Source organism: Nannobrachium achirus (assembly GCF_963921795.1).
Source record: "Nannobrachium achirus genome assembly, chromosome: 10".
NCBI classification, from domain to species: domain Eukaryota; kingdom Metazoa; phylum Chordata; class Actinopteri; order Myctophiformes; family Myctophidae; genus Nannobrachium; species Nannobrachium achirus.
The window spans coordinates 18,121,490-18,140,522 of record NC_137819.1 but is presented as its reverse complement, the minus strand read 5'-3'; the positions used below and the strand labels follow the sequence as shown (position 1 = coordinate 18,140,522).

At 45.1% G+C, this 19,033-nt stretch overlaps 1 protein-coding gene across 12 annotated transcripts in view; it reads right to left on the bottom strand.

Moving 5' to 3' along the window:
- Positions 1 to 19,033, bottom strand: part of LOC308293413 (uncharacterized protein) — a 116,460-nt gene that overhangs the window by 7,368 nt on the left and 90,059 nt on the right. For all 12 annotated transcript variants that reach the window (XM_080735911.1, XM_080735915.1, XM_080735916.1 and 9 more), the window contains 3 exons: positions 11,997 to 12,117; positions 11,742 to 11,816; positions 10,809 to 10,859 (listed from right to left, as the gene is read on the bottom strand). In XM_080735911.1, coding sequence (XP_080592037.1) covers positions 10,809 to 10,859; positions 11,742 to 11,816; positions 11,997 to 12,117 — 247 coding nt within the window. The remainder of the gene's footprint in view (positions 1 to 10,808; positions 10,860 to 11,741; positions 11,817 to 11,996; positions 12,118 to 19,033) is intronic.

The following is a 19,033-nucleotide window of genomic DNA, read 5'->3' as shown; positions in this document are numbered from 1 at the left end:
AACAGACAAAGCCAGATGTAGAAGCGGTAGCACCGCTCAAAAATGGACAAGAACAATAATGTTAATGCACTTTAATGTTCCATCTGTTCGTGCCTCAAAAATGTGGAACGCCCTTCCCAAGAGCATCCGACAACTTGTCGGATGCTCTTGGGAAGGGCGTTCCACATTTCCGCTTGTCGGCGACAAGCGGATACTATTGCATCTTTCAAATCTAACCTTAAAACATATCTGTTTAGAATTAAATTTGCACACATTCTGTGCCAAATGCCAAAATGGCTCCAAGGTAGCTGTGCCAGGATTTTTTAATTTTTTTTTGAAATTTTTTTAAATTAAAAAAAAAAAAAAAAAAAAAATTCTATACAAAAAACACAAAAACCGTCAAAACCGTCATTGGCACCCAGGGCTATTGAAAAAACCCCGTCAAAAACCGTCATTGGCACAGAATGAGTTAAATTTGCACATTTTATTTGTTGAACTTTGTATACATTTTGTTGATAGATTTGTTGTTGTTGCGACCGTAAGGTCGCAGTTAAATATCAAAACCTCCACCGGCCGTCCGTCACGTCCGTCACGTCACACGTCACACGTCACACCTTTGCCCTGCTCATATCTGGGCTCGTTTGTGTATTGTATGACATCACGCCACATCATCGGCTGAGGACTGTGTGATGTCATCATATCTCCATATATGGAGACATAAGTTGCTCATGCCCAAATATGGGCTGGTGAGGTCAGACTTAGTGTGATGCGTAGGTTATCTCCATATATGGAGATTCAACTTCAATGAGTAACCATGGCAAATCACACCGTACACAAATGACCCTTATATAAGACCGGCATTATCTACCGACAGCTGCTATAAGCCAACCCTGGCGATAAGGTCTGAGTCGAAGAAATGCTTCTTTCCTGGCAAGAATTGCCCCTTTATACTGTAGGGCTCGTTTGTGTATTGTATGACATCACACCACATCATCGGCTGAGGACTGTGTGATGTCATCATATCTCCATATATGGAGACATAAGTTGCTCATGCCCAAATATGGGCTGGTGAGGTCAGACTTAGTGTGATGCGTAGGTTATCTCCATATATGGAGATTCAACTTCAATGAGTAACCATGGCAAATCACACCGTACACAAATGACCCTTATATAAGACCGGCATTATCTACCGACAGCTGCTATAAGCCAACCCTGGCGATAAGGTCTGAGTCGAAGAAATGCTTCTTTCCTGGCAAGTATTGCCCCTTTATACTGTAGGGCTCGTTTGTGTATTGTATGACATCACGCCACATCATCGGCTGAGGACTGTGTGATGTCATCATATCTCCATATATGGAGACATAAGTTGCTCATGCCCAAATATGGGCTGGTGAGGTCAGACTTAGTGTGAGCGTAGGTTATCTCCATATATGGAGATTCAACTTCAATGAGTAACCATGGCAAACTGTCAACTGCCCGTATGTCTTGATAATTGGTAAAACAAACTTTTGGCCTATTTGTATGAATGAATGAACCATTGTAAAGCGCTTTGAGCACTTGGAAAAGCGCTATAAAAATGCAATTCATTATTATAAGCGACCAACGGTCGCTTATCTCCCGATTAGGGAGTCTTACTGGTTTTTATTATTTTGAACTTTGTATACATTTTGTTGATAGATTTGTTGTTGTTTTTATGTTGCATCCTTTAAATATGTCCGTTTTACCTTAGACTTAGCGTAACTGTTGCTTTTCCATGTTGCATCCATTTTAAGTGTTTTTGTTGTGACCGTCAGGTCGCATTTACTATCAAAACCTCCACCGCCTGTCTGTCCATCCGTCAGTCAGTCAGTGTGTCTGTCACGTCACGTCACACTTTTGCCCTACTCATATCTCCGCCATCGTTGCCCCTATCCATGTTTTCCACACTTACTCCTTGCCAACCAAACCACAACCTCTACCCCTCTTTTCTCAAATGCCTCAAATTTTTGCCCTAAAATCACGCACATCGGTACACAGTATGTCTACACACGTCATCAACATGGATCTCCTCTTTTCTCACATGCCCCTCTTCTAGCGCCACCTTGAGGCCGGTTCTTGCAAAACACATTTATGGACACAGCTCCTACAATTTTTGCCCTACAATCACACAAATCGGTACACAGTATGTCTACACTCATGTCATCAACATGGATCTGTCCCATTTAGCGCCACCTTCAGGCCGATTTTTTAAAACACATTTTTGGACACTGCTCCTAAACCCCACATTCTCTTCGCCAACCAACGCAAATACACATCCCCCTACACCCAGGAAGCAATGCCACATACAGCCCTCTTTGTGTATACATGTGACCTGACGGTTGCTTATCTCCCGATTAGGGAGTCTTACTGGTTTCCCTTGCTTTTTAGTGTGTAGATTTGTTGTGCAGCACTTTGTGACTTTGTCTAGAAAGGTGCTATATAAATAAAGTTATTATTGCGACCGTCAGGGAGCAGTTTACTATGAAAACCTCCACCGGCCGTCCGTCCGTCCGTCCGTCCGTCGGTCACACGTGACACCTTTGCCCTGCTCATATCTCCGCATCAGTATGACATCACACCACATGTGTACACAAACCTTTGTGTACGTTGCTGTGGCAACAGTCTGTTGTTGCTGGTCTGTTAGTGTACGTTAGCAACCACCTTAGCAACCATGGTTTTACCCTAGCAACCAACTGTTTACCCTAGCAACCAACTGTTTACCATAGCAACCATGTTTTTTTACCCTAGCAACCAACTGTTTACCATAGCAACCAGATACGCAGAGCAGGGATCTCCATATATGGGCATAAACAGGTGACATCACACTGATGTCAGATACTCAGAGCAGGGATTTCTCCATAATATATGGGCATAAAAGGGATTCTGTTAGGGATCTCCATATATGGGCATAAAAGGGATTCTGTTAGGGATCTCCATATATGGGCATACAAGGGATTCTGTTAGGGATCTCCATATATGGGCATAAAAGGGATTCTGTTAGGGATCTCCATATATGGGCATAAAAGGGATTCTGTTAGGGATCTCCATATATGGGCATAAAAGGGATTCTGTTAGGGATCTCCATATATGGGCATAAAAGGGATTCTGTTAGGGATCTCCATATATGGGCATAAAAGGGATTCTGTTAGCTGTTAGTGATCTCCATATATGGGCATATAAGAGGGATGCTGTTAGGGATCTCCATATATGGGCATAAAAGGGATTCTGTTAGGGATCTCCATATATGGGCATGAAAGGGATTCTGTTAGGGATCTCCATATATGGGCATAAAAGGGATTCTGTTAGCTATTAGTGATCTCCATATATGGGCATATAAGAGGGATGCTGTTAGGGATCTCCATATATGGGCATAAAAGGGATTCTGTTAGGGATCTCCATATATGGGCATGAAAGGGATTCTGTTAGGGATCTCCATATATGGGCATAAAAGGGATTGTATCCCAGATGATGCCCTGTTAGGAGATCCACACTAACAGAATCCATATATGGTCCTACCGACAGCTGCTATAAGCCAACCCTGGCGATAAGGTCTGAGTCGAAGAAATGCTTCTTTCCTGGCAAGAATTGCCCCTTTATACTGTAGGGCTCGTTTGTGTATTGTATGACATCACGCCACATCATCGGCTGAGGACTGTGTGATGTCATCATATCTCCATATATGGAGACATAAGTTGCTCATGCCCAAATATGGGCTGGTGAGGTCAGACTTAGTGTGATGTGTAGGTTATCTCCATATATGGAGATTCAACTTCAATGAGTAACCATGGCAAACTGTCAACTGCCCGTATGTCTTGATAATTGCGACCGTCAGGGAGCAGTTTACTATGAAAACCTCCACCGGCCGTCCGTCCGTCCGTCGGTCACACGTCACACGTCACACCTTTGCCCTGCTCATATCTCCGCATCAGTATGACATCACACCACATGTGTACACAAACCTTTGTGTACGTTGCTGTGGCAACAGTCTGTTGTTGCTGGTCTGTTAGTGTACGTTAGCAACCACCTTAGCAACCATGGTTTTACCCTAGCAACCAACTGTTTACCATAGCAACCAACTGTTTACCATAGCAACCATGTTTTTTTACTCGAGCAACCAACTGTTTACCATAGCAACCAGATACGCAGAGCAGGGATCTCCATATATGGGCATAAACAGGTGACATCACACTGATGTCAGATACTCAGAGCAGGGATTTCTCCATAATATATGGGCATAAAAGGGATTATGTTAGGGATCTCCATATATGGGCATAAAAGGGATTCTGTTAGGGATCTCCATATATGGGCATACAAGGGATTCTGTTAGGGATCTCCATATATGGGCATAAAAGGGATTCTGTTAGGGATCTCCATATATGGGCATAAAAGGGATTCTGTTAGGGATCTCCATATATGGGCATAAAAGGGATTCTGTTAGGGATCTCCATATATGGGCATAAAAGGGATTCTGTTAGGGATCTCCATATATGGGCATAAAAGGGATTCTGTTAGGGATCTCCATATATGGGCATGAAAGGGATTCTGTTAGGGATCTCCATATATGGGCATAAAAGGGATTGTATCCCAGATGATGCCCTGTTAGGAGATCCACACTAACAGAATCCATATATGGTCCTACCGACAGCTGCTATAAGCCAACCCTGGCGATAAGGTCTGAGTCGAAGAAATGCTTCTTTCCTGGCAAGAATTGCCCCTTTATACTGTAGGGCTCGTTTGTGTATTGTATGACATCACGCCACATCATCGGCTGAGGACTGTGTGATGTCATCATATCTCCATATATGGAGACATAAGTTGCTCATGCCCAAATATGGGCTGGTGGAGGTCAGACTTAGTGTGATGCGTAGGTTATCTCCATATATGGAGATTCAACTTCAATGAGTAACCATGGCAAACTGTCAACTGCCCGTATGTCTTGATAATTGCGACCGTCAGGGAGCAGTTTACTATGAAAACCTCCACCGGCCGTCCGTCCGTCCGTCCGTCCGTCCGTCCGTCCGTCCGTCCGTCCGTCACACCTTTGTGACCATCAACAAACGTCACACCTTTGTTGATGTTTAAATCAAAGAGTCTTGGTCAAATACTTCTGTTGGTTTCTGCACTGATCATTTATACAATTCAGCTGTGTTTGCTCGTGTCATCATGATGAGGTCATAAATCAGCCATGCCCAAATATAGATTTTACGGGTTTACATGCTTACTCAGTTATTCGTTATGTGAAAGTCCTATGACGTCTATGATATCTGACATCATCATACATACATTCCCTTTTATGCCCATAAATGGAGATCCCCTCTGTAGAACCAGCCACTGACATCACTGTAATGTCAGGGGAACCAAATCCCTTTTATGCCCATATATGGAGATACCTGTGATGCCAGGGGAACCAAATCCCTTTTATGCCCATATATGGAGATATGGAGATCCCCGTGTTGCCAGGGTAACCAAATCCATTTTATGCCCATATATGGAGATCCCTGTGATGCCAGGGGAACCAAATCCCTTTTACGCCCATATATGGAGATCCCTTATGTCATCAATATTAAGCCCATATCTGTGAATATCTTTGGGTACCAGATGTCTCCATATATGGTTAAATGGTCCGATATACATCACTGGCCAGAAGACCAAGAAATGGTGCAACCTCGCCCTTTGCTTTTCTCCCTATAGGCATCTTACTGGTAGGTAGTTTAATGAGGAATGCAGTATGGTGGTAGGTAGGTAGTTATGGCCTTTGATGTAAGATTTTCACTTTCTAGGATAACTATATTTGCTATTCCCAGATGATGCCCTTTTAGGGTACCCCTCATGCCCATATATGGAGATCCCCAGGCTTTACTAATTAACATAAGTTTTATGCCCATATATGGAGATCATTGTCCCAATGTCATCAGATATATGGGCATAAATGGACACAGGCAAACTAGATGGGCTGTATGGATATCCAGATGTGTGATGTAAGTGTTTTATTCCAAATGTGGCACCCCACAGACACATTTCCAGAAACAAAATCCCTTTCATGCCCATATATGGAGATTTCTGATGTCATCAATCCCAGGCCCTGTAAAAAACATGGTTGCTATGGTATGAGCAACTTATGTCTCCATATATGGAGATTCAACTTCAATGAGTAACCATGGCAAACTGTCAACTGCCCGTATGTCTTGATAATTGGTAAAACAAACTTTTGGCCTATTTGTGGAGATAAGCGACCAACGGTCGCTTATCTCCCGATTAGGGAGTCTTACTGGTTGGTAAAACAAACTTTTGGCCTATTTGTGGAGATAAGTGACCAACGGTCGCTTATCTCCCGATTAGGGAGTCTTACTGGTTATTGCGACCGTAAGGTCGCAGTTTAGTATGAAAACCTCCACCGGCCGTCCGTCCGTCCGTCCGTCCGTCACACACGTCACACCTTTGCCCTGCTCAATGTATACGTGTAACGCCTGATACTGAGGTGATGTGTCACTGTGACATCACAGATACTGAGGTGATGTGTCACTGTGACATCACAGGTGAGATCGCAGTGATGTCAGATACTCAGAGCAGGGATCTCCATATTTAGGCATAAACAGGTGACATCACAGTGATGTCAGATACTCAGAGCAGGTATCTCCATATATGGGCATAAAATGGATTCTGTTAGGGATCTCCATACTGTATATGGGCATAAAAGGGATTAGTGATGTCAGATACTCAGAGCAGGGATCTCCATATATGGGCATAAAAGGGATTAGTGATGTCAGATACTCAGAGCAGGGATCTCCATATATGGGCATAAAAGGGATTCAGATGGAGATTCAACTTCAATGAGTAACAATGGCAAACTGTCAACTGCCCGTATGTCTTGATAATTGGTAAAACAAACTTTTGGCCTATTTGTGGCTTATCATCACATCCAACCATCTTAAGATACTCAGCTAGTGGGGAATGCTCTCTTCCCTGGTGAGAATTGCCCCTTTATATAGGGCTTGTTTGTGTATTGTATGACATCACGCCACATCATCAGCTGTGGACTCTGTGATGTCATCGTATCTCCATATATGGCCATCTCCGTATATGGAGATATAAGTCGTCCATGCCCAGGTATGGGCTGGTGAGGTCAGACTTTGTGTGATGGGTAGGTTATCTCCATATATGGAGATTCAACATTCCAGGTGTAACTATGGCTGCCCGTATGACGTGAGAGGTGGAGGCTGTGATATTTGTGGAGATAAGCGACCAACGGTCGCTTATCTCCCGATTAGGGAGTCTTACTGGTTATTATTGCGACCATAGGTCGCATTTACTACCAAAACCTCCACCGGCTGTCTGTCTGTCTCTCCGTCCGTCACACGTCACACTTTTGCCCTGCTCATATCGCCACAACCGTTGCCCCCATCCATGCCAAATTGTGCACACACACTCCTTACCTGCCAAACTACAACCTCCAAGGACCCCCAGAGCTTCAGGGACCCCCAGGTCCCTGGGGGACCCCCAGGTGTAAAAAATGACCAAATGTGCTCACGGGGAATTCCTGGGGACCACCCACTCCTGGTGCTCCAGAACGGATGCAAAAGTGGTGGCGCCCCCAGTGGAGGACCCCCTCCACTGCAGCTCACATAAAATGCCGTAACTCGGGCTAGGAGCGTCCGGGAGAGCCGGGGCCGGTACCTATTCGTCCGCCAAGGTAACGCGGAGACCCCACCCCTCATTTCTCACATGGCCCTCTTCTAGCGCCAACTTCAGGCCGATTTTTAAAACACATTTTTGGACACTGTTCCTACAGTTTTTGCCCTAAAATCACGCAAATCGCTACACAGTATGTCTACACTCATCCCATCAACATGAATCTGTCCCATATAGCGCCACCTTCAGGCCGATTTTTAAAAACACATTTTTGGACACTGCTCCTACAGATTTTGCCCTAAAATCACTAAAATCACTACACAGCATGTCTACACTCATGTCATCAACATGGATCAGGAAGATTTTGGAAAAAACACATTTTTGCTCTATTTTTGACCTACGGTCGCTTATCTCCCGATTAGGGAGTCTTACTGGTTATTACCAGTAAAGACTCCCTAATCGGGAGATAAGCAACCTTATCTCCACAAATAGGCCAAAAGTTTGTTTTACCAATTATTACACTCTATGTGAACATTTACATCAACAAATCCCAAGTACTGGTTTTGTTTTTTTATTTTTATTTTATTTTTTGAAAAAAATATTTTTTTATTTTAATTTTTTTTATTATTATTTTGTATTATTATATATATAACTTTAAAAAATCTTGGTCGTGATTACCCGTGAACTCGTGATGTCAACACTGACAACAACCAACCACCTCCAAATAGAACCACAGCATGCATGGGCACGACAAATACCTACTGTAGGCCTACCGCAGACAGAGTGCAGAAGCCAGGCAAGTACAGAGCAGATCGTCCACCGATTGGTTGTAATATCGCCATGACAACCAACAACCAACCAACCACCAAGCTGACTGCCCCTTCGGGCTATGGGATAAGACTCATTGTCACTGACCAACCAACCAACCAACTACACTGTCTGTGTTTACTTCTTCAAACTTTAAGCGGTTCGTAGCCTGCAGCAGTTAATTTGTTTGTTTGTTGTGAATTTTTGTTACCTTGGATTATCTACCCGAGTATTATTCCAGTCAAACATGCAGACACCTGCTTATTTCTCATCAGCTGCTACACGTGAGTAAATAAACATGTGTTATTCTTACTGGAGGCCTGGTTAGGTAAGACATACTGCCTACCGGTATATTAAAACTATTATATTAAGCCTAAAACGGTTCTGTTATGCCGCCGTGCATTAACCGTGTGAATTGTGAAATATCTCTTGTGAAAAGTCTATAGGAAATATTGATATTATATTACAAGTCGTTCTGACCCAGCAATTGGTTGAAATAGGCTCGCCTGCCGTGCTGAAATGAGTATGATTGACACAGCAGATGGTAATAGAATATTTGAGAATGGATTAATGAATTGGAAATATCAGTTGTGCAGCTATTTTGCATGGTTTAGCTGGTGATCTGGTCATCAAATTATTGGTTGAGAATGAGAACCACTGGTCTATATCAAGGCTATTTCTTTTATTTTGTTGCACTAACTAGCATTGACTCCTATGGTCACTTTTGATTTGGACACTGTACTATTTTGATAGTTGTGCTTAAGGACACTGTATATATTTATATAGGCCTATATATTTATATATTATTTGTTCACTCTCTTGATGTACCTTGCTCTTTACTGTACTCTGTTCTTGTTTTTCTTTTATCTTTTTCTTACTTCTCTGTAACTTTGTAAATAACCTTATACTGCTTTGCTGCCTCTGGGCAACTGATTTCCCCCCTTGGGATAATAAAGGTATCTATCTGTCTATTTCTGCCGCCGCGCGCAGACCCGTTTTAAAACGTCACGCAATGCGCGTGCACATTGGCGCGCGTCGGCGCGTGCGTGCGTGCATCGGTGCGTGCTCACACTTCCAAATTTAGCACTACAACACTAGTCGGCGCCCTGGCCAACTCGGGAACAATGTAAATAGGGAATGAATGGCCCGCCCTTTAATGCAAACCCCATTACACCTGTTGTCATTGCCATTTATGGAGATATCTGTCTGTCTACATCCATTTTATGCCCATATATGGAGATCTCTGTAGGACCCGTTTTGACCATCTGTTTGCCTGTGTCCATTTATGCCCATATATGGAGTTATGTCTGTCTGCGTCCATTTTATGCCCATATATGGAGATCTCTGTAGAACCCGTATTGACCATCTGTTTGCCTGTGTCCATTTATGCTCATATATGGAGATATCTGTATCTGTCTGTCTGTATCCATTTTATGACCATATATGGAGATCTCTGTATCTGTTTGTCTGTGTCCCTTTATGCCCATTATGGAGATCTCTGTATCTGTCTGTGCCTCCGACTGTGTTGCAGACACAGTGCCGGTTCCCCCTTTAATGCAAACCTCATTATACCTGTTGTCATAGGACCCGTTTTGACCATCTGTTTGTCTGTGTCCATTTATGCCCATTGACTCATGTGGTGTACGTGATGTCAGAGCCTTTTATGAAGTGTTTGCCTGTGTCCATTTATGCCCATATATGGAGTTATCTGTCTGTCTGCGTCCATTTTATGCCCATATATGGAGATCTCTGAAGGACCCGTATTGACCATCTGTTTGCCTGTTTCCATTTATGCTAATATATGGAGATATCTGTATCTGTCTGTCTGCATCCATTTTATGCCCATGGAGATCTCTGTATCTGTTTGTCTGTGTCCCTTTATGTCCATTATGGAGATCTCTGTATCTGTCTGTGCCTCCGACTGTGTTGCAGACACAGTGCCAGTTCCCCCTTTAATGCAAACCCCATTATACCTGTTGTCATCGGACCCGTTTTGACCATCTATTTGCCTGTGTCCATTTATGCCCATTGACTCATGTGGTGTACGTGATGTCAGAGCCTTTTATGAAGTGATGTCACAATGAGTCAGCGCTTGCGCCGATTTCCTCCGGAACAGCCTGATGTCAGCAATCAGCTATTAAGGAGATTCCGAACGTTTTGCGTCGGTTTCGGAAAACCGCGAGTCGGCGGGGAACGCGCATGCCGAATCTGAAGCAGGTGGGACGAACGGTTCTCGAGATACGCGGATTACAGACAGACACGCACGCACGCACGCAGAGACTTTTCGCATTTATAGATAGATAATAGTGTGGTTGCCTATAGCAACCACACTAATTAAACTATAGTAGCAACGTGGCAGGGTTTACTGTTCTTACCTGCTGTCTGTTGTTGTCTATCTTCTGGTCTGTCCTCTTGTGGGGATGAGACTGCAGGACACAGATGGAAACGCAAGTTACTAACAACACTCAGAAAAGATGAAAGGAAACTACTAAATTAACTTATGAACAGTCTCAAGGTCTACTGTCTGTATTGATGATGCCAGCCAAGCTATTGCAACTTACAACCGCTAAAAAAAGTCCGAACTCTGGTAGACTCTCTCTCGGGAGTCTTTGTCTGAAGCAATTTTGCAATATCTTTTTAAATATTTATTTTGCTGGTGAAAGCTATTGGTGTATGATATGAAATGTGAGATTACAATAACCACAGTAATAATTCATCATGTCTTCTATCATATTCAAGGTTTTTTTTGGAAAGTGTAGGTGTCCAGCTGATGCACGTTGATGCACTTTAATGTTACATGCATCCAAGCAATTATGCTTCTGCACTCTCAAATAGGCCTACATCTAATCTAACACAACAGTGATTGAAAATGTTGTAGTGTGCTTGCCAGGTAGCTAGGTGGCGCACAGCCAGATAGACCGGTAACAAGTGAACGGAACCACCTCCGTTCTACTTCCTATCACAGCTGTTTGTTTACATTCACCAATACATTCTTTCACATCAGAATGTTTTATGAGGTCACCTTTATCTTGTTCAGGTTGTACCCACTGGAGGGTAAACATTGTGTTTCATCATAAACATACGTTTTATATATTTTTGCAGTGTACACTTCTCTACCTCTTAGAACAGTGTATTCAATTAATGGTCATAGCATTACCCTATGGTCCCTTTTCTAGGCAAGAGGAAAAAAGGCCTTTCGCACGTACACGTAACATCTTTGAACTCGTGGGCCCAGAGGATCAAATGGATCTTGTCAAATGGCTACACAGCCAACATGAGTAAGACCTGACGTAAAATGAATCTCTTACCTGGACCCTGCATCCTGTTGACCATCGGGTTGGGTCCTGGGGGTCTCACCAATGTTGGGTCAGAGAGGCGACCGTCTGAAAACAAGCAGAAAGGAAGATTTTACGACTGTTTGATTTAAAGCAGCGCAGATATCAACTACTCCAACATCAAGTTCAACAGTCACTTCTTAGGGACGTTTTTTGTTTCCTCCCATGGTTCATACAGGTGCTGGATGAACCACTCTGTGGAGACAATGTGCAGCATGTCTCACTCACTTGGTGGTCGTCCTGTGGGGGGTTGACCCGTCCCGGAGGGGCCCTGCAGCCACAGGCCCTGCTTCTGTGGCTTGGCCCTCCTTTTCTCCTCCATCTCCTTCAGGTAGTTGTAGTACTCTGCCTAAGCAGGGGGGGAAGGGGTAAGATAGGAGAGTAGGGCAGGGGAGAGGAGGGGAAAGACAATTAGTAGAGTGGAGTACAGCAGGAAAAAGATCTAAGTTAAAGTCATACTGCCGTAGTATTGCCACAGTATTTGTTCTAACTACGTACCGTATATACATTTCCATTGCCTATGTTGTTTGTCAAAATGTCTAAAAAACACATTTATGTGAAAAATATACCAGAGCATATCAAATATCAATTAATTAATTTATCTAAAAGGTTACATACAGTAGTATGTCTTGCTAACGGAGGGCAGAATGCAAAAGAAGACGGAGAAAAAGGAAAGAAAAGGAAAGATCAAGCTTCTTCAGGAATCCATTTCAGCATTCACAAGGGCTCCTTGAGGAGAAGACAATTGTAACTCTGGATGTCTCCAAAGAAGAACTGGAGGAATACATCCGCGCTCAATACAGTGACCCAGCAAGGAACAAGCCCCTAGGCTCACCCGGTTTGACACATCACCACCCAAACTCGGTGAGGTCACACAGGTGGTCCAGCGGGCAAGATCTGCATCAGCACCAGGTCCAAACGGAATACCGTACAAGCTATATAAGAACTGCCCAGGAGTGCTGAGGCTCCTATGTACCCTGATAAGAGTCACCTGGACTAAGAAGAGCATACCATCTGAGTGGCAAAGGGCAGTGGCAGTCTCTATTTCCAAACAACAGAATGCCAAGACCATCGAGCAATTCAGAAGCATAGCACTACTGAACGTGGAGGGGAAACTATTCTTCTCTGTGATGGCAATAAGGATGACCACCTACCTAATGGAAAACGGCTACATTGACACCAGCTGCCAAAAAGCCAGAGTTCCTGGTTTCCCTGGCTGTGTAGAGCATGCTTCAATGATTTGGGAACAGATTCAGACCACTAAGAGGGAGAAGAAAGATCTGCATGTCATATGGCTGGATCTAGCCAATGCCTATGGGTCAGTGCCACACCAGCTGATAGCATATGCCCTTGAATTATTCTACATCCCAGACAACATCAAGGCAACAACTAGAAGTAGGGATTGCAATGGGACGTTCCATCTCCCCCATCCTCTTCGTAGCAGCCTTTGAGGGGATACTGATCGGGGCCCGGCAGGTGGTGGGTGTCCGACTGCCTGCAGGTCGGAGGCTTCCCCCCCCAAGGAGCTATATGGATGACATCACTTGCCTGTTACGAACTGCCCCATGCACATCCAGGAAGTGGGTGCAACGCAGAGAACCGAGCAGCAGTCAACGTGAGCGGTCGCATTTTTTTCGTTCGCTCCGTCCCACCAAGCTAGAATCCAGGGACAATGGAAAGGAGGGATACTTTTTCTTCTTTTTTTCCTATTGTTTCTTGTATGGTTTGCCGACTCGTGTCTCAGTTCACCACGGAACGCTCATAATTGTATATACGGAGAATTATGTGCGGGATGGAGAGGAATCACGCAGTGTTTTTTTTCCTCCACGTCGGGTCGGAGCCAAAACATCTCGGCTTCGGTAAACTGACTGTCCTTGGGACGCTGCTGCTGACTAAGAACAAGCCCCAGATTGGCAGAATGGACAGACGGTCCATCATTTACTTTATCCTGCTTCTTTCTGGTGATATTGAGGTTAATCCAGGTCCGGTGGTCACTCGGCAAGCTGCCGCCCGTCTCACGAGAGAACTACAGCTGCTTTCGGAGACAAAGAACCCCAGCGGAGGAAACATCGATACGGGTTCTACTGGTGACGAGTGCTATGGCTGCCCACCCGGCTCTCTACAGCAAAGCTCCAACATCGAGGCTACTCGTGACCAGCTCGCGGCCGTGGTTGTCGAGCCGCCGCCCGATAACAACCAGCTCGCGGCCGTGGTTTCCGAGCCGCCGCCCGATAACAACAGCGCCGACGTTGACCTGGATGTCCCGGCCCCCCCCCCCGTCACCGAGGATGCTGGTGCCCAGCTAGCGGCCGCTGGATCGCCGGAGATGACCGTCGAGCCGGATGCCCCCCCGCTGGTCCCGCCACCCCCCAGGGATCGTGATCAGTCGTGGCTGGCGGCATATCTTGGCTTTGAAGCTGTCTGCGTCGCGACACCGACCCCCCGTGCCGTCGAAAAGTCATGGATCTCCTCCTGTTTGAGCTCTCAGTCAACAAAGGAACCTGACCTCCCCACCACCCCCACCCCCACCGCTCCCCCACTTCAGTCTCAACTACAACCGGACTATGATGACCACCTCCCCCCACGACAAACTTTCCTGTCTCGGTCGTAGACAAAGAGCCCCCCAGCTCCGACGATGGCTCGATCACTACAGAGAACATGCACTCTGTTGTTTTTGCAAAACCAGGACTTCATCTAGTCCACTTAAACATCAATAGCTTGAATCCCAAAAAACTGGAGCAAATTAAGGGAATGTTTCATGACGGTAAGGCAAAGATTTTATCCTTCTCTGAAACTAAACTTGATGACTCGTTTACGGATGCTAGCATTGAAATTGCCAACTATACTGTAATCAGGAATGATAGAAACAGGTATGGAGGCGGAGTTTGCATGTATGTACATAATGATGTCAATTTTATCCCCCGTCCAGACTTACACCACAGTTCACTTGAAACTGTATGGATTGAGGTAATCTTTGAACATGCAAAAAACATACTAATTTGCGCTGTCTATAGACCACCTGATCAGAATGATTTCTTTGAGCTGTTTGATGAGAGCTTAGCAAAGGTGGACGGTACTGAGTATCACATTTTGGGCGACTGGAATGTGGATGTTTTGCGTAAAGAAGCACCCATGTTCAAGTCCTTTGATGTGTTATGCAATCAGTACAGCCTCACTCAGCTTGTCACAGTACCCACCAGGGTGACAGAGCACTCTCAAACCCTCATAGATCTCGTCGCAACCACTGACAAGTCCAAAGTCACCGCTAGCGGGGCTATTGTATGCGGTCTTAGTGATCATTATATGATCTACTCTACCCGAAAAATACACAAACCCAAGGCTAGTGGCCACAGAACTGTCGTTGCTAGAAGCCTGAAGAACTACTCCAGTGAGGCTTTTAATCTCAAACTAGCGGGTGTAGACTTTTCCCCAGAGCTGCAGTGTACAGATGTCGAAGAAGCATGGTGTGGTTTTAAAACCAAATTGACCAATGCTCTAGACGACGTGGCCCCCTTGAATACCACCAGGGTTAAAACCCGCCAAGAGCCATGGTATAACTCAGATATTGCAGAATCAGCTAAACTCAGAGACAAAAAATACGATGAAAAACGAAAGTGCTGCAAAAAGCTCAGTAAAAAATTCAACCCTGGCCTCAAAATCCACGTTGAACATCTTACTGCTCAATGCAAGAAACTTAGAAACCAGACAACCGCCCTAGTTAGATCCGCCAAAAAAAACTACATCGACGACAAAATCGATGAATACAAAAACAAACCACGAGACCTATGGAAGTTGCTTAACAACCAATTAGGCTTAAAATCAAAAACCATATGCCACAACATAAACATCAAAACGGACGCCGCTCTCATTTCTGACAAAGGTGAAGTGGCTACCCATCTTAACAAAACCTTTACCACCACAGCCCGTTCACTGGTCGAAAGACTGGTCGCCCCATCTGGGCGGTATGGTGAAGAATTTGTTAAAAAATTCTACAAAAAACTGGGCGTCAAAAAAGACAGCTTTAAACTTTCCACAGTGACAACTGATGAAGTGTTTAAAAAATTGAGCGCCCTACCTCAGCACAAGGCCACTGGCCTTGATATAATCCCAGCTAGATTTCTCAGAGATTCAGCCGCCACCATTGCTCCAATCATTACCCACATAATTAACCTTTCCATCGAACAGGGTCATGTCCCCCAGGACTTCAAACTAGCAAAAGTAACCCCCCTGCACAAAAAAGGTAGCAAACTAGACCCTGGAAACTACCGCCCCGTTTCCATTCTTAGCTCCATATCCAAAGTCATGGAGAAAATAGTCTACGAACAGATTGCAAGATATCTCGATGAGAATAATCTGATTTACGAGTTCCAATCTGGATTCAGAAAATCCCATTCCACTGACACATGCCTTCTCTATTTGACTGACCAAATCAAACGCGAAGCGGATCAGGGCAAATATAGTGGCATGGTCATGATGGACCTCCAGAAGGCATTTGACACCGTGGATCATGCTATTCTGATTGAGAAACTAAAAGCCATCGGTCTTGACAGCGCAGCAGTGAGCTGGATGCAATCTTACCTGGTGGGGAGGGAACAGGTGGTGGAGATTAACGGAACCCTGTCCCCCCCCCTCCCAGTAAGCTGTGGTGTTCCTCAAGGTAGCATACTGGGACCTCTGTTGTTCCTAATATACGTGAACGACATGGCATCTGCTTGCGACTGCAACCTGTTCCTGTTCGCGGATGACTCGGCTCTCCTAGTCTCGGGCAAGGACCACTTGCAGGTTGAAAAGACACTTAACTCTGAACTGAGTAAGATCTGCACATGGCTTAACGACAACAAATTATCAATTCACCTGGGAAAAACCGAGTCCATCCTCTTTGGATCAAATCATAACCTCAAAAAGGTAGATGACTTCACAATCAAAGTGGGTGACAAGGTCATAACACGAAAAAACGAAATCTCTTACTTAGGATGTATCCTTGAAGCTAATCTTTCCAGCGAAAAGATGACTTCAAAAGTAATACAAAAAATCAACCAACGAACTCGTTTCCTACAGAGGATCGCCCCAATGGTCAACTTCAACACACTGAAGACCATAGCTGGTGCAATAATCCAGCCCCTCTTTGACTACGGAGTCCACGTATGGTATCGTGACGCCCCACAAGCCCTTAAAACTAAACTCCAAACAGCCCAAAATAAACTAATTAGGGTCCTGCTTAACCTTCCCTATCAGACTCACCTCACCACTACTCACCAGTTAAGAGTGGGGTGGCTCAGAGTAGATGACAGAGTACAGCAACTTGCAATGGGCCTGGTGTACAAGATACACTACACCACTATGATACCCAAGTACCTGTCAAAATACTTTATAAACGTTAAGGATGTCCATAATTACAACACCAGAGGCAGTGCCACAGATCACGTTCAACCCAGAGTCAACTCAAAGAAAGGGTCGAACTCGTTCTTCTGCTATACCACAAAAATGTGGAATGCCTTACCGAAGGCCATAAAGGAGTGTGGATCACTAGCATCCTTTAAAATTGCCCTGAAAAACCACTTACAGGCAGCAGCCGTTCGCAACTGGTAAAAAACCTAGCCCAACCCTACCCTCCCTGCCCCTTCCTTGTATATACTTGTATACTTGTATATTCCTTGTACATACTTACTGTCTGTTTAGATTTACTGTATATTCCTTGTATATACTTACTGTTTGTTTAGATTTACTGTTTTCTTTTCTTTTTTTTCCCCTTTTTCTTTACATATCTACTGCATAGTACTGTGTTCTATTTGTCTGTCATTCAATGTTATATGAGATACTTAAATGGTTTCCTGTTGAAATAAGCTTAGTCTTTTCATGGATCTCCTTTTAGTAGACCTTGTACCAGTGAACTGTACCGTCATGAATCTGTACATTTTCCTATGCAAACTTCTAATAAAGCCTTCAATCAATCAATCAATCAGGCTGCTAAAGAGGTTGGACGAGCTGATCACCTGGGCAAGGATGAAGTTCAAGCCTCAGAAATCCAGGAGCCTCTCGTTGAGGAAAGGGGAGAGAAATTACAGAGTTGCCTTCACCATCGGCGGGGAAGACATACCTCTCATCGTGGACCAGCCCCTCCGAAGCCTGGGAAGACTATTATACATCTGATCTCTCAGACAAGGATATGGGGAAAACCATCCTTCAGCAGCTGTCAGAAGGCCTGGCAAAGATCAATTCAAGCCAGCTACCCAGAAAGCTCAAGGTGTGGTGTTATCACTTCACCCTGTACCCAAGGGTGATGTGGCCTCTGAAAATGTGTGAAGTCACCTCAACAGCCATAAGCCGGATGGAGGCAAAAGCCAACTCCTTCATCCGCAAATGGCTCGGGCTACCACAGTGTTTCTCAGCAGCTGGCCTATACGGTTGGAACTCACTACAGCTACCCCTGAAATCCATCACCCTGGGCTACAGGCAGGAGAAGTCAAGACTAGTGATGGAACTAAGGGACTCCGCCCTGGAAGGAAATGGACGGCTGAGGAGGAGGTGCAGAAGGTGATGGGCAGACTGCAACATCAGGAGGTTGTGGGAAGGTCCAAATAGGGCGGGCAGGCCTTGGATGGAGCACCCCACCCGCTCTATGGTCCAAGGCAAACAAGAAGGAGAGGAAGGACCTTGTTGTTGCCGAGATCACCAGAGTGGAACAGGAGGAGCTCAGAGTGAAGTCTGTGGCACAGGGGCAGCAGGGGCGGTGGGCCAACTGGGAAGGTGTCGCAAGTCGAGCAATCAACTGGGCAGACTTCTGGAAACTGCCACAAGCTCGACTCAGTTTTCTCATTAGAGCGACCTACTACACGCTCCCGAGCCCCTGAAATCTCCATCAGTGGTTTGGAACAGAGCAAGCCTGTGACCTCTGTGGGACCATCAATGCCTCACTCCAGCATGTCCTGTCAGGATGTAAAACAGACACAGGTCGACTCACGTGGCGACACGACCAAGTGCTCAGGAAGCTGGCAGAGGTACTGGAGAAAAGTCGTCTGGAGGCGAATAACCAGAGTCCATCAAGGGGATCCACTTCCATAGGCAGGGAAAACCTGCAGAACACTCCAGTAAGAGACCACCACCCTCCAAACTGTTAACACCAGGGGCGGAGTGGAAGATGGAAGTGGACCTGGGTAGACAGCTCCGGTTCCCACAGGAAATCTGTACCACCACCTTAAGACCTGACGTGGTACTGTGGTCAGCAGCGGTGAAGACAGTGTTGCTGGTTGAATTGACAGTGCCAT